The following is a 17,376-nucleotide window of genomic DNA, read 5'->3' as shown; positions in this document are numbered from 1 at the left end:
CATGTGCGTAAGCCGAATACGCGTATAGCGAATTTGAGACCGGCGCGTAAGACGGGAACCGCGGCACAGGCCGCAGTACTCGACGTCAGCCGTCGCCGATCCCGCCTCCCTCGTCCTCTGATCCCGTGACGTCGAGACTTCGAGAATCCTCAGAGGAGCAGGATGATGCGCATCGGGGCCGTACATAGTCCCAATTAAGCTCTTGTTGCGGAGGCGGAATCTTGCTCCAGAAGTTTAGGCTATTGTCACGTAGTGTTTCCTGGTTGCGCAGGAGTTTAATTTATAAATAGAAGAAACATAATATGACATGTAATCAAATGATATGGCAATTAGATCACAAAAAGAAAGCAACAAGTGCCAATACAGAGTAAATCAAAGAAATTAAAGATAAGCAACAAAAATTGTTAAAGATGTGTACCTAATGTCCTGGTAGATCGCCGAGCTTATTTGTGTAATAAACAAAGTATCGTATCAAATATAAATATTAATAATATAATGCTAAGTAACACCTACTTACCGTTGGATACGCAGGGTATTCAGTATGAACCTGGCGGAAAGCAGATGGTTCTTTCTCAGGCTCTTCGGGTTGGTCGTGGGCCAGTAAATGCTTCCTAAGATAGGCTTGTCTTCGGAACAGCTTCCCACACCTCTGGCAAGGGAATCGACCAGCCTCTGCAGCGGGTGGATCACGTCGCTTAGTGGCGCCAGGCACGCGGGGTTTGTGCCAGCGGCGATGAGATGCTAAGTTTGCCGGACAGTTGAATACCTACGAGAAATTATTTATTAAGTAAGTAATGAAGTGATTTTATTTAAGAAAATAGCCAATCTAAAAATCATTGTCCTAAGTAATAATTATGAATTATATTTATTTAAAAGAAAATCGCATAAATCAGTCATTTATATCGTAAGGTATGATCACCAGTTAACTAACAATAATTACTTATATAAAACCACTTTCAGTTCTCAACAATTTTCTATATTTTGCATCTTTTCAAAATATTTTCCATTACAACTCAATTAGGATTATAGCGAACATTCAATAATCGGTCCGGCCGTTCTCAAATGAAATCATCAAAGTACAACATATAACATTCACAATTGATAACAAAAATAAAAATGATTTTATTTCTCCTGCTCCAATGACGTGCTAATTGTCCCGTCACGCACCACGTAACCCATCACTAGAGATGAGTATAAATATTCGCCGACACTTGCAACCCCGCTTCCCATGGAAACGGACCAAATGTTGCAGCCCCCGCTATTTATTTTGTTCCCACACAAATTTTAAATGATATATTATCTCTCATTACTTATCTATAAGTAATTGAAACTAATAGATTACTTTTCGATAATGTAACATGATAGATAAAGGATGGGATGCACAGTTAATTAGCGATAAAATATTATAACCATAATATTATTTTGTCAATAGATTCTATGTATATTTGGGTGAATCAAAATTAAAGACTACTTAACTGAACTAATTATTTCAAACTCTATGTGTAAAAGACAACTGTTTATAAAAAAAACTAAACGTATTTTAATTTTAATCACTAGATCAAAGTGTTATAATAAGTCATATATTTATTCAAATATTGGAATAACCTGAATTATTAAAAATATTGTAGACGACGGGTTTTAATTCAGAATTATTTTTTAACACTACTAAATTAATTACAGGGACGTACCTTATCGCACTCAGGGCATCGGTACTCGATGTGAACTATCCGCGAACACCGGTGCTGCGCTAAAGCGAACGCATCCCCGTACAGCCGCCGACATAGCCTGCATATGTACCGACCCAGCCGATTCTCTATATTAGCTATCAAAGCCTTCGCTTCTTCCGTAACTTCCACAACATTGAACGCCGGATCTATATCTCCCTACGAAAAAAATCACATATAAACTTGCAAGCTTCAAGAAAACTCCTTATCGGAATTACGGTTATTAAATAATTATATACCATTAGCTCCACTTTTATTACTAGTAAATTAAACGTTACAGTTCGCTATCTCAATACAAAAGAAACGTGTCGTGGTGGTAGCTTTGTAACAGCGATTTATGTTGTAGTTTATGTTCCCGCGCCACACCCTCGCGGCGAGCGTGGCGGTGCACCCTTACCGCTGTTATTAACACAAAACAGCGCAAATACCCGATTTCGTACCTGCTTAATTGTTATGGCGATAAGAAAGTCGCCCCGCAACCCTTTGTAATGGCACGGTAAGAACGTCTTATTAAAAGTTCCTGTGCAACTTCACAATTAACATAATGCAAATATTTACTTTGTTTGCCACAATGCACAGTTCTATTTATAAATACCATTCTATTTTAGGGTTAATATATCCGTCTATTAAAATGTTTGGTCTATTTGGAGCGTGTCTTTAGCGGACAGAATGCGGGTTAGGTAAAAAAGTTAAAACAAGTGAATAACCTTTGCATCTTATTAAAGGTACAACATAAAATGGGATTGCAATTTATGCGTATAGTGAGCTAATGTATTCTGTTATGGCTCGAATGTCAAGAATTTTACCTAATTGCAGCAGCCTAACCAATTACTAACAACAACTTGCTTAACACCTTTCGTATTAAATGCGAGCGATCCAACATTCTATGCTAATACCTGAAGCAATGACTATTATAATAAAATTACATGTATTTTACCTTACGGACCACCAGCGTCTCGTCTTCAGCCAAGTCCCGTATAATTGTTCCAGATACAGGCGATGTTTTATCTTCATCAAACATCAATCGTCTAACAGCTTTACTTTTCTTCAGGGGTATTTGGAGTAACTTTCGGCGATTTTTTGGACGCTCCTCAACGTCCTTTATTTCGACGATATCAGGAGAACTGGTTTCACTTTTCGACGGTGTTTCTGGTTCTTTCGGCAAACAAGACTTAAGTTCTTCGAAAAATTGTTTGGTAAACTTTAGTTTTTTCGCCTCTGGACTTTCGCTGTCGTTTGAGTTTTCGTCGTCAATTGTTTTCTTTTGTTCCGGTTTGTTTTCAATTTCTTCTTTAGTGTCATTGTCTTCGAAATGTCTGAATATTTTCGGTGACTTTTCTGTTTTGCCTTCGTCATTGCTTTTTCTTTTGCGTGGGTGGTGGTGTGCAAGGCGGGGTTATTGGAGTGGTCGATTTCAACGATAAGTCGAGTGGAACTACCGGGTCATTGTAATAGGCTAAGTATTGTTGAAGGAGCGTCGGATGCTGCTGTGGGATAAGTTCATGAAGGTAATTACTGGATATGCGGACTGGTGGTAAGGCATACTGCTGATAGAACCTTGAAGAGGAAACTCGATGAAAGTGTGGTAAAGCCGCTTCCATATTTACTTTTCTGCGTTGATAAGCTTCATTTTCTCATGTTCTTTTGTAAACAATGTATCTGAAAAAAATATTGTTGTTCATTTCTTTCGAATAGTAATAAAATACTAAAGGAAACATTATCTAATGACAAAAGTACAACGTGTGAGGTGGGAATCGGACGTTCAATGGCGGTCGAGTGGTCCATTACTTTGATTGTAACGATGTGATTCTGTTTGGATATTTCCTGCTTTGTAACTTTCGGAGTAACAGGTCACATTTTATATAATGCTTTTGCTTTCGGCGAGTAAATGTGAGAAAAATGTTTCATGACAATGGCTTTTGTAATTTTCCATTGTAGGTTTCAAACGGTATTTGTTGTTCAGTGGAAATGTAATGCAATGCATGTTTAGAACTCATTATGCAATTCATAAATGCCAATTAATCTGCATAGAAGTATAATTGATAATACACACACCATACCAATATTTTTAAATCATTCATTTTACAAAAATGTAGCTTCAGGGCTTATTATAATAAAACTAGGGTTTTTAAAGTTCAGTTACTATTCAAGATATTGTAACAAGTACTAGAATTTTATAAAGCTAAAAGAAGCTAAATGTGGCGAGTTTGTATGGCCGTAGGTCTTGGTTTCGATTCCTGGGTCAGGCAAGGTGGGTGATATGGTTATAGGTTTTGGCCTCTACAACATCATAGCACGGCATACACAAGGCGATAACTAAGTACACTAGTTGCACCACTGCCTTTCCCTTTTAGGGGATAAAAAGAAAAGGCGTGAGTGTGTATGATAGTATTAACGTGTACAGACCATTGTGCAATTTGTATTTTTCATGACTAAAGCAGTTATTGCTTATTGTGTCCATTTATTAGCATAATGCAAACAACAACAAATCATTTAGCATTAAGGAGTCAAAAATAATTTATTTGTATGATTTTTTTTTCACAGAGACATGTCATTAGTAAATGTATTTTGTAAGTCCCTAATGTTAAAACGTCTAAATATAGAATACTAGTATTTGTCTGCGGCTCCGCTTGCGTGGTAAGGTTTTTCCGGGATAAAAAGTAGCCTATAGCACTCAGGAGTAATGAAAATTCATAAAAGAAAAAAGAAGTCGCTTAAGTAATTCCAGACCCTACGAATTTATTCTCTTAGAGATAGAGAAATCAAAAAAGTATATGAATTAATTTTATTTTTGTATTAAGATTCAACAGTATGTTAAGATTACCAACAACCCAGTGTTGACAACGTAATCCAAGCTTGGGGGTGGTAAATGGTTTGTCCATGTTAGGTAATTGCTGTCGCGTAGATCGGTCCCACGGTCGCCCCTGGACCCTCCGACCGGAGGGATAGTACAGTGCAGAGAATGTAGTAGGGTAGCATTGAAAAGTGGTATTCTTATTTTAAATTATTGTGATAATAGATTTTCCTAAGAACTCTATGTAGGCAATCTGTGATTAGTACAATGTATTCAAATATTTTAGAGTTTTTTCTTTGAATTTTATTTGATTGCCGATTTGTGTACATAATATTAAGTTATTATGTATTAGTGTGATAACCATCGCCCGAGACGATGTTATAAATATATTTTTCCGGTTTTAGTGCAAAATTATAAATAATTATAGAAAAATGAACCGTAACACGAAAACATATCAACCACGATCGTCATTAAGTTTAACGAAATTATTATAATTGCCTTACTAAGCATTCGACTACTATGCGTGCGCGTGCCACCCTCCCTCATTTTAATGCATTTCATTGTTTGCCTTAAATAAATAGCGTAAATAAATTTGTTTTCATATACCACACTTACCGTTTAGAACGGCTAGTTAAACACTTCGAAGATACGGCGCATAAATATATATTGACGGGTAAATGGCTAATTGACTTTTTTTGCGACATTAAATTTCATTTATATCTAAAATCAGTACTTTTTTCTGTTTTTTGAACCTATTTATATTTTTTCCAAATCGTATCGAATCGAATCCGAAAATGTCACTTAAGTGTTTTAAGCCTTTCACCCGTCGATGTTGTCAATTCTAAAGCTTTAAAAATAGGCATATTAATTGCCATTTCTTTATGGGTGATTAATACTATTGCCCTCTACTAAGGATTTGTGATCGTTATATTTCAAGACTACACTTTGATGAGTCTAATATCAAACCAATTATCTCTTATTTCACACTTGTATCACCTTTACCTAATCTTATCCTATTCACATAATATAAACCAATTTATAACATGCTATAATTATCAAGCGACAAATATAAGGTGTGAAACTTATATTCAAACCAGTTATTTAACAGCTCAATAACATCTGAACGCTAATTACAGTGACCATCGTCTATACACCACGTCGTAAGTGGTGGTTAGCGAGCCTGTAATTACCGTCTAACAGTTCATATATCATTTTGTACTTTGGTTCCATTTAAATAATTTACAACCTTAAAGGTGTTTTAATGTTTGATTAGGGTATCACGGAAATTTACTAATCAAACATAAAATTAAATCTGGCGTAAGTTATTACAAATTATTGTAATTAACAATTAGTAATGTAATCACGGCTGTTATCCCACAAAGAGTAGGCAGAGGCGCAAACGGTACACAAACTTCGCAATGCGTATTCCGTTCTATGATATAATAGGAGGCGAAACTATTGGGATATCGGGCACAAATTCTAAACTCCGCGCTGATACTAAGTAGATAAACTCAATATCAACTCACCAGACCCACAGAACGAACCCGGGGCCTATGCGCGTCATACCGTAATAAAAGTCCCGAGCCAGTCCACGATACAAATTCTTGGCTATTTATTTCTTTGTTTGCATAGTATATATTTCTGTCATATAGTGTACAATACTTGCTGTTTCTTATAACTTAGTAGTCCTTTTCAGACATTGCAAATTTGAGTCCGCTATATTAATAACAATTATCTCTAGACGTAAACATAAGATAGCAAAAGTAGTATTTGAAATTATGAAGAGAATACCTAATATTTGTAATATGTTATATTGTTTGTTTTATAAAGATATTTCAAGTGTAAGTTGATGAATAGTAAACTGTCAATACTTATATCATTAGAATGATTCTTTTATTAAGGACTTCGAAATATTTGCTAAAAGGGATAACTCAATCATGTTCACTGAATACTACCGCATCTTAATATGAAAAGAAGGGTCTGTTGCAATTTTCTATAGCGTATTCGTAAGGCTTCGTGACGGGATGCTGCAAAAGCATTTTATTAACACAATCCCCTAACATAATGTTTTCTATTCTACCTAACCTGAATTTGAAAGTGAAAGGAAAGAATAATTTAAATTGAAAGTCAAATACGAGTTTGCTTAAATCAAAGTTTAAATATTAGACAAAAATACCTTGTCAATAATCAGTTTAATTATGTCTAAATTCAATCAAACTTAATTACAACTATTGTATAACATGACAGATATTATTATTCAAAGAGCTAGTTAATTTAGCAATATTTCTATTGTCCATCAAAACTACAATAAAATCAATAACCAGGAAACTACTGTTTCATTACCTAATTCACTTATCGACTGTTTCGGAGTCCAAAGTCAACAAGCAAGCTATCTAACTCGCGGGCTACGATACTTTATACGTACTGTGGCCGGCTTCAGCAAACTTGGACCGAGGACCAACGAAGCTCAGTTTGAAACTGTATTCGATACCTAAGTGGAAACTCAGCGAGCGAGTTTACAAAACTTGGCAAAGCAACTATTTGTCTATCATATTTTTTATAAACTAGTTTATTGTGTTTTTAAATCTAGTTAATTAATTATTTGTTGCACCGACTACTTTATTGTCGAGTTATGTGAAATAGTTCTTATAAATTACTGTCATATCACTTTCTTTCTAACACCATCTGCTAAATAATTCAACAGTGAGAGAAAAACAACGCTTAGCTTAATTATGTAGTAAAAAAGGAATATTTGCAAAGCCGTTTTTAATAGTAAACTCTGTGCACTTTTAAAAATCTTATAAGATCGTCTAAGTTATAAACTTGCCTAACTTTTATTACATCATAATAAGGAACTTATTTTTTAAGAACACCATTAATCGCTCTATAACATTAAAACTTTATGGGGATCACTTACACAAACTTAATGACCTCAAATTTAAGGCAATCAACGTTACGCGGAAAGCAAGGGAAAGTTAATCTATGCGCGAAAATCAAAAGGGTTGGGAAGTAAACACAGGTGACTTGTTCACGCTACTTTGATACTTTTGGACATTTATATCACGTATTTATTATACTTAGTCTGGCCATAAATACTGTTACACTTAATTATAAAAAAATATTACATTTGAATTTCGAATCTGTCATTTTTATACGATTGTTCATTGTGTTTTCTCATTTTGGCGCCAATACATTGTAAAATATTTTGCGATATTAAAATGGTGTGGGGTGATAAAGAGAACCGAATCGCTGTGATAGCATTACACAAAGTAGGTATGGAGCCAAATGCAATTTTTAAAACTCTCCATACACTTGGTATTAGTAAAATGTTTGTGTACCGGGCTATTAATAGGTACAATGAGACCTCCTCTGTTTGTGACAGAAAAGATCTGGCCGTCCACGTAGTGTTCGTACGAAAAAGGTGGTCAAAGCAGTAAGGGAAAGAATTCGAAGAAATCCTGTCCGAAAGCAAAAGATTTTATCTCGGGAAATGAAGATAGCACCTAGAACCATGTCGCGTATTTTAAAAGATGACTTAGGACTTGCAGCCTATAAGAGACGCACTGGCCATTTCTTAACTGATAATTTAAAGAAGAATAGGGTGGTAAAATCGAAACAACTACTGAAGCGGTACGCAAAGGGAGGTCACAGAAAAATTTTGTTTACGGATGAGAAAATTTTTACAATTGAGCAACATTTTAACAAACAAAATGACCGTATTTATGCTCAAAGCTCTAAGGAAGCTTCCCAATTAGTCGACAGAGTGCAACGTGGACATTATCCGACTTCAGTGATGGTTTGGTGGGGTGTTAGCTATGAAGGAGTGACTGAGCCATATTTTTGTGAAAAAGGTATCAAAACATCGGCACAAGTGTATCAAGATACCATTCTTGAGAAGGTAGTTAAGCCCCTTAACATCACCATGTTCAATAACCAAGTATGGTCCTTCCAGCAAGACTCGGCGCCGGGTCATAAAGCTCGGTCCACGCAGTCTTGGTTGGAATCGAACGTTTCGGACTTCATCAGAGCTGAAGACTGGCCGTCGTCTAGTCCCGATCTTAATCCGCTGGATTATGATTTGTGGTCAGTTTTAGAGAGTACAGCTTGCTCTAAACGCCATGATAATTTGGAGTCCCTAAAACAATCTATACGATTGGCAGTGAAGAATTTTCCCATGGAAAGAGTGCGTGCTTCTATTGATAACTGGCCTCATCGTTTAAAGGACTGTATTGCAGCCAATGGAGACCACTTCGAATAAGCTTTTATATTTTTAATTGTTTTATATTTATGTATTAAACTGACACACTGTAAAAGTAATAAATGTTATTTGCAGTTAACAATTTTCTTTTTTCTTTATTACAATATTTATGGCAAGACTAGGTATAATGATAGCTGCATAATATATATTGGCTATATGCAGGTGGATAGATATATGTGCAATTTTATAAACTATATACCTATGATAAAGAAAGGATAAAAAAGTGAAAATTTATTGTGAAGCTAAAGGATAAATAATTAATTAAAATCGAAGAAATACGTCGGCTAATTAATTGAAAAAAAATCCAGACAAATCCGTGCAGGATTAATGATTAACCCCAATGATTGTAAACTGCGTGCATGCAGGTGCGTAGGGTGTTACTATGGCGAGAGGACTATGTGACTCACCTTTAGCCTGCTCCTCTGACTCAGCCGGACACCCCTTAGAACACAACAAGATTCAACAATTTTCAAAAATTAACCGAACTATTTGTTATTTTAATTTTATATTTAAAAGTAGTATTTCGTTCTTTTTTTAAACTCTTATATAAAAAAGTTTTGAGTTCGATAGTTTTGCGTGGCTGCAGGGGTGCGCCGTGGTCCGCTCGGTGGGGCGGTCGAGACAAGACTGACGGGTTGGACAGGGCGCGCGCCCCGGCTCGTGCGCTCTGACGCCGGCACGAGCTACCCCTCGGCATCACCGCTGGTATTATTATTCTTTGATAAGTTTTTTTGATGGTTTATCAGGCGATTATAAACTTTATGGGATTGGTATATTTCTGTACTAAAGTTTGGTTGATGCTTGTGAAGTTTATTCGGGGTTACGAAACAAATACTTTGTGTTTATCTGAATGAAAAGAGAATCTGTAAGAAACAAAATGAAAATATGTATAGCACAGATTTTTCTTTAATTCTGCCTATAATAACGAACATAATAATAACTTTATGTAAATAAATATTTACTAGGGACAATTTTAGTTATTTTTAGATTTTAATTGAATGACTGCAAAAACAAATAATTTTGCCGTGGTAAGATATCTGTCGCCACGGAGTTCGGCCCTCATGCACGTGTTTGAAGTGAGAACAAGCTTTTTGTCGTGTTTTGGTGAGCTCGGGACAGCGCCCGGTGACACACAGATAAGTGATAACACCCGCATCGAAGCACTACCGCTTTACACTCGATTGTTTCTCACCCGAAACAGAAGTCGACAAGTGTTATTATTGATTGATATTGTACATTTTTTTAAAATAATGTTACAACTATGATGAGAATTTGAGCTCTAATACAGGTATGCAAGAATAATAGCATATAAAATTAATTGCATAATATGTTTTTAATAATAATAGTTCATCTCGTAAAATACGAACGCGTTTCGCGAAAGTTAAATTTGTTGTTGTAAGCAATATTTAGTTACTGTAGTAGTACTCTCAACTCGTGGTGAACTTGACGAATTCAAGGTGATATTTTTTTAATGTACCTACTCAAGTTTCGATACATTTACAAATTAAATAAAATAACGACCTAATATTTTATTGTTTTTTTGCTAACTGAAATAAGTTTTACTGTTATTTCTGTAATAAAATCAACGTTATTTTCTCCCCATTAATTTACTTCATAAAATAATTTGACTACAAACTAGCAAACTCAATAAAGCATCCCAAAACAAAGCTGCGAAACGAGAGATGCGGAGATAGCTGGTTGGGCGGATCAGTCCGCCGCCCGCCCAGCGCGCCGCCCAATCCGCAGCCGCCCGCCCACCGCGCCGCCCAGCGCTGAGAAAACTCCGCGCAACCTCTATTAAACGAAAATCTTTTTACTAAAACATTTCGCATCTGTTCTTTTGCACACGTTTTTAATCTTCATTCGTTTACGAGTAAAAAATGTTTTAAATTTTTTGTTCAGATTTTTATCACACGTTGGGTCATTATAATAGTTTCTGCAAAATATAATTAAAGTTTGCGTCTTTTTCACATGCGAACCATATTATATATTCAAATGTTAAAAAAACACATTATTACTTAATATTTACAACATTTTATAAATCGCTCCTTGAACGTTTTTTGTGCTTTTGTTCTAGATAGCTTTTATTATGAAACAACGTTCAAAACTACATCAGCTATCATAAACACTAATATCCAGAACATTGATTGCAAAGTACTATATTGGCACTCTATTGCGGTTTTCATCCTGAGACATAAGATGTTAAGTCTCATTATGCCCAGTAATTATGCTGGCTACAATCTCCTTCAAACTGGAACATAATAGTGCATGCTGACTACTGCTTGACGATAGAAATAGACATCATAGTGTATTTATCCAGACGATCCCATCGCATACAAGACACGACCGGTCATAATGAATCTTTAGTTTTATTACTCCCATCTTTATCTTTCTTGCTAATTAGTCATCCTAACAGTAGCGTCTCTTCAACATCTGGCATAAAGAAAACAGATTCTTTATTCTGCCCGACGTCCCATAACAACAAAAACATAAAATCCAACACGTTTACATCGAAATTCATAATATCGAGAACCCTCCCTCGCAGGCTGTATTGATAATTGAGAGTAATTGAATCATGAGCTGAGTATTCAATTAGCGCGGTGCAGCGCTCGGCTAATCACTGCGATTGTTTTCAACCAATGCGATAAAACGGGGATGTTTGCATGTTGAAATCTAGTAGTGTGTAGATGTGATGATGTTTTGGGTATTTGGTGAACTGGAGAGTACGTTCTATGGATTGTGTGTTTTTGCTAGTAGTAGGATATATTTTATATCCGTCCGGATAGCGACCGTTAACAAGGTGTTTAAACTTGCTATAGTAGCCCACGTAAGTGTGTCGCGTTCTGGGATTAACCTGTGTATATTCAGTTCCAAAAGGCCGGCATAATTATGACGATTGTCGATGGGTAATCATCTCTCGTCTAGCGAAAATCTATTGGACCGCTCTCTACCTACCATCGGGTGCAGTGGTATTACTTTGCCCAAAATACTTTTAAAAATGAAATCGCAAAGATTTGATTATTTATAACATGACCAGGAAAATTGGCAATCTTGTCACGTTGTGATAACATATGGGAATTATGAGCGGCGCCTGTAAAACATGTTTTCTATTTTCCTAGTCAGAGGCTATATTAATATTGACGATATTTTTCTTTATTAAATGGGACCCTAAGGCATTAATTTGATTAAAGACTGGTTTAATAATCAAATGAAATTTAGTTACAGGATAATTTAAAACATAAACGTATAAGAAATGTCACCTGTATGTATAAAGTTGTCAGTTTGTTTCACTTTTATATTCAATTAGATTATATTTTTTTATGGATAAAATGAATGTACAGATTGAAAAGTTAGCTCTTCAGCAGTAGAAGCTTCGATTTTTTTATTTTTTTAGTATTATCAGTCATTTAAAACTCACTATAATATATGATAAGTACAATATTCAAGCTTTCCCTTATTCCTCAATAATCTAACCCAACAGACTACCCTTCATGTACTTGTATCTTAAATCCCCCCAGCGTCCGGCTTGGACGCCTGCGTGCTGAGGACCTAATTAAATACAAATACCATACTAAGGCAAAATTGTAACCTTTAGATAACAATACATAAAGTATAAATTCCTTTGTTTCTAACGCCATAGCAGAGTATCAAAACTTTGAATGAATAAAAATGTTAGATACACCTTATTATAATAGTAGTAGCGATGTTTTTCGCTTAAATACCTCAAGTACGAAAAGGTGTTCATAGCCGGAACTTGGAAGCCGTACTCACGCACGCGCCGGAAACTGCGCGCGCGCATCCTATACCGCGCCGCGCCGGTATCACTTACGTCGACGGACGGTGTAATTGAATAGTACTTGTATCGATTACTAGGTACTTAGCTTCTACTTGCACTATACTGTATTTCTTTCGCTCGATGAGTAATCGTAAGAAATTATATAAGGGGAATAAAGGTCAAAAGTTACACATGTTATTTAATTCGTGTTTGTCACGGTTTATAGGAAAGTAATAGTGGTGCTAGTTTGGTTACTACAGACAGTCGTCACAGTTATGCCAGCCTGCTTAATTGATTTTTCACGCTCCGCTTATGGCCTTATCCTTATGTCAAATAATATAATTGTATTATTACAATTAAACTATTTTTCGGATTTTATCGCGACTCATCAAGACTTTGCAGCTTTCATGGTCACGAGGAGACTCACCCCGTAACCATGAAGACTGCAAAGTCTTCGAAACGTCGGGAGAAAACCAAAATATTAAAAGCGCGATAAAATCCGCAAAATAGTTTAATTTTAATGTCTAATATTTGCGTAAACATAAGAAATCAATATAATTGTACTAGCTGACCCGACAGACGTTGTCCCGTCTTATCTATGAATTCGCGCGCGCATTCTGTCAATCGCTGACAGTTATTTCAAACAATTGACAGTTATATAAAAATAATATTTTCGTTAAGTTTTCTTAAATTTTCTAATTTTCCGCGCAATTTTTGGATTTTTTTCTTTCATAAGAACCTTCTCCTGACAATAACAAACACTACAAAAAAAAAGTGAAATCGGTCCAGCCGTTCACGCGTGCTGACGTGACCAAGGGAAATAGGGATTCATTTTTATATATATAGATTATCCTTACGTCATATACTTTTAGAGACAAAATACTTATAACTAATTACTTGCGACTTCGCCAGCGTGAAAAATATTCCAGGATAAAAATATTGCTATATATTTTTCAAGGATGAAAAGTAGTCTATGTCATTTTAGGCATCTCAAACTATCTCCATACTAATTTTCATTGAAATCCGGTTGGTAGTTTTGAGTTTATCGCGTTCAAGCAGACAGATGCAGCGGGGTGCTTTGTATATAATACATTTTTAGGACTTGAAATTAAACTAATTTTCGGATTCTATCGCGGTAATTAGTATTTTATTTTCTCCCGACGTTTCGAAGACTGCAGCCTTCATGGTCACGGGGGGGACTGAGGTGTTGTTCATCCGTCAAGTCAAAGTTACAATATCTACCTACATTTTACAAATATACAACTTTTTTTAAATTTTTAGCTGTTTGTGGTCCGATCTACGCAGAATGAGCTCACAGTGTCTTGAAGTCTGGCAGCCGGTCTTTTGGGTTCCGATTTAATTAAATGTAGAACTGGATCCCATGCTTGTGCAAGCTTCCAACCATCTTCCCTATTTAAGAGGAACAATTCCATCATACATATTTGTTGCGTAACGTCTTTACGCAGCGCACGCAACGGGAGATCTCATAAAGGAATATTTTGTCCGTTGTGGCAATAATTTTCACTGATACTCCCTTCCTATTTATTGGTCATGGCGTGATATTATATAGTCTAGAACTTTACTTGATAAATAGGCTATCCAATAATAAGATATTTTTTAATTCGATCCGGTAGATTCTGAGATTAGCGCGTTCAAACAAACAAACTCTTCAGCATTATACAATAGTATAGATATAGATTATAAATTGAAAAGCCTTTTCTTCTCCATTTCCTATTATGTATAATAAAACTCATTAACAATATCTGTTTTGCCCCAAAATGTGGTCTAATAAAAAACCGCTCTGATCCATAGGATCTATAGGGACGTATGGGAAAGTGCGCAGGTACACACAATTGACCGGCGCTCTCCGATCAAGTGTTTATGAGGTTCCCATGGCGGTGTTAACTAGTCGTTTGTTCTCACGCTCGTTACGTGTTTCTGTTAATTGATCAGATGATAATGTAAAATATGTTACTCATCAATTATAGGAATGTTATAAAAAAAAATATGCTAGTGTGCCTGCGCAGTATGTATAGATGCAAGCAAAATATCATACTTAAATATATTAATTTGTGTGACCTGTAACTCGAACTCAAAACTTCAGGATTCACAGCCTAAGTATATTTCCAATTGATCAATGAGGGAATTTAATATAGAATTACTGTCATACTTTTAATCCTAGGGCACGTAGTCAATAAAATAAAAAAAATAAATTTACTTTCCTTTTTCACGCATTTTCCTTATTAGCTAATAATTAAAGTAAAATAAATTGTAGTAATATACTTTTAAGCATATAAAATACCTGTGTTAAAAGACTACGTACCAATTTTATGTAATTACTAAAAATATAGTTGTGTTATGTGCGTCGTATTTGTGTCTTCATGAGCAATAATTTTGTATATTACTTTAAACAGTTTATTTCATTCTTGTATTGTTGTGTACATGCGACTTCAAGAAACATTTGATGTCTAACTATTTTACCATACTCAATCGATACTTCAAACATATTTTAAATCTAACCTGTAATGAAACTCATAGAGTAACAAAGGGAGTGTACGTGGGAACCTCACCCATCGGAAGGATGTGTGCTGTGCTCGAGTGTGCCACCTTTTGTCATTGTTTCCTCTGATGGGGATGTAATGAGGTTTGTTTAGCTGCAGGAACGCAACGTGTTTTTATATTAAAGTAGCGGTTTGAAGCACACGTTATAATGGAAATATTGGTGTAATTTTTATTTATTGAACAGGCATATTCCTTATGTTGAAAGAAGGCATATTAAATAAGAACTTTATAGATATTTCTTGTAAAAAAATTTAATCCGTACGAAATTATTTCTTATGTTTACGCGAATGTTAGACATTAAAATTAAGCTATTTTTTGTATTTTATCGCGGTTTTTATATTTTAATTTTCTATCGACATTGCAGGCCTTGTTAGTCACGGGGCGGACAAAAATATTATACTTCCCCAAATAAATTTATTAAATATCTTGGTAATTTATTTATATTATAAATAAAAGTATTCTGCTCTTATAACGTTACAATGTAGAGTCGGTACTAAATAGTTTTACATATTTTTCAGGAACAATTTGACTTTATCCCTATTCTAGAGGATTAAATACTAAGCGAATAGTGTAAATAAAAATCATACAAAGTAACCCACAGTCTACAGGTTATAAGTTAATATTATGCTACAACTAGGCTAAGGAGGCAAGGGAAGAATGTGGAATGTGGATCTGCAACAGACAATCATATTTGTTTTCACGATTTCTTCTATTAAAACTACCTAGTCGGTCGTTTTTAGTGTCGATACCTTGTCGCTCAACAATATTGAACGGTTATTCTATTTTATTCAAACATATGTCTTTAAATTAATTTTGTTTCATCAAATACAACGTTATCAACCACATATCTACAAACAAACGCTAAAACATCAACGATAAACATTTACCGTTATCGAATTTCGTATTGATTCGAATTTCGAACCCGATGAAAATCAGTGTGGGGTGCGCGCACGCAGGCAGCGCGGCGTCCAATCACGCGCCACCCCGCGACAGATGCGCTGCCATTGTTCTCCCTGCCTTTGTCCAGGAACTGGGGTGGAATGTGTGAGAGCAAACATGTGACATTACTTCACTATCATTAAAAAGTGAATTAATGGGTATGGCTAAAATATACCAGGTTTTTTTGTAATTTGTAGTTTAAGTAATGTCTATAATTATTATAATAGAATTGAAACGAAACGTTTATATTTTTTGTATATATAAATTATAACACTGAATAATCACAGTTTTAAGTTTGTTTGAAATTTCCGTAAATCCATTGAACTAATTTTATAGGCTATTTATATGAAAATAGGCTGCTCTGGTGATGTTTACTATTCAAAAAGTACTTAAATGCGAATATAATTTTTATTCATCTATAAATTCTATTTGTTATGCGGGATACCATACCTAGTAAATTATTTAGGACACTTGTACCTAAATTTATTCCTCTCTTAATAAAACCTCTGACGATCCAAACTCGAAATTAACCCCCGCGAGTTCGTTAAATTCAAAAAGGTTGTTGGTCGTGGTCGCCGGGCAACGCACCCTCGTCGCTCGCGGTGTGCCGGCCCGCGCCTGCGCCCGCGCCCGTGCCTGCAGGTGTGCTATCGGATTTAATCAACTGATTGTGACTGACAGGCAGATGTGTACAGACTCATGTTTAAAAAGTAAAAGCCATGTAACATGTTATAAATAAGCTGAGTGAGGATTAAAATGTCTGCAATTACTTATTATAACGATATACTCTTTCATAGAAGCGCAAACTTCTTAAAAATTGAAACATCTGTAAGTACGCAAAAAAAACTGAAATTTGTAAACAATAAAACTTGAAATCATTGCCAAATTCACACAACTTTGCAAATAATTTAATTATATTCAATAGTACAATATTAGGGCACATTAGATCCATACACAAATCCCTAGAGGTGCAGTCATCAAAATATTTTATGTTTACATGAATGAATTTCTATTCCTCGACCCCCTGGGTATATTGCACAAAAGTAAAGCAATTTACGTTCTCATAGTCTATGGGATGGAAAAAAACTTCGCTAAATCGCAGTGAGCCTGTGATGGTCGGCCATGACAGTGCAGAAACGTGGAAAAAGGGACGCTGCACGCACGTGGCTGGCACGCGCCGCGCACCGTGCCGCGCGCGTTGCACCTTGCTACGGACAGCAAAAACAGCACATGTGTATTGTGAATTTAACTATATTTTTAGACAAAACATGTTAGCTACTGTTTTTTTTATTTAGCCATGTTAGATATACTTATATTGATGATT

At 35.5% G+C, this 17,376-nt stretch overlaps 1 protein-coding gene across 1 annotated transcript; it reads right to left on the bottom strand.

The window, feature by feature from the left end:
• Positions 1-30: 30 nt before the first annotated feature.
• LOC115445012 (zinc finger protein 354B) lies at positions 31-9,398 on the bottom strand. The gene is given in 6 exon segments (XM_030171049.2): positions 31-259; positions 518-766; positions 1,689-1,883; positions 2,662-3,097; positions 3,099-3,383; positions 9,184-9,398. Coding segments are annotated over 5 exon segments (1,281 nt in total). The 5' UTR covers positions 3,326-3,383; positions 9,184-9,398; the 3' UTR covers positions 31-85.
• Positions 9,399-17,376: the final 7,978 nt, after the last annotated feature.

Source organism: Manduca sexta, unplaced genomic scaffold, assembly GCF_014839805.1.
Source record: "Manduca sexta isolate Smith_Timp_Sample1 unplaced genomic scaffold, JHU_Msex_v1.0 HiC_scaffold_2368, whole genome shotgun sequence".
In the NCBI taxonomy this organism is placed as follows: Eukaryota; Metazoa; Arthropoda; class Insecta; order Lepidoptera; family Sphingidae; genus Manduca; species Manduca sexta.
This window is presented reverse-complemented; position numbering and strand designations above follow the sequence as displayed.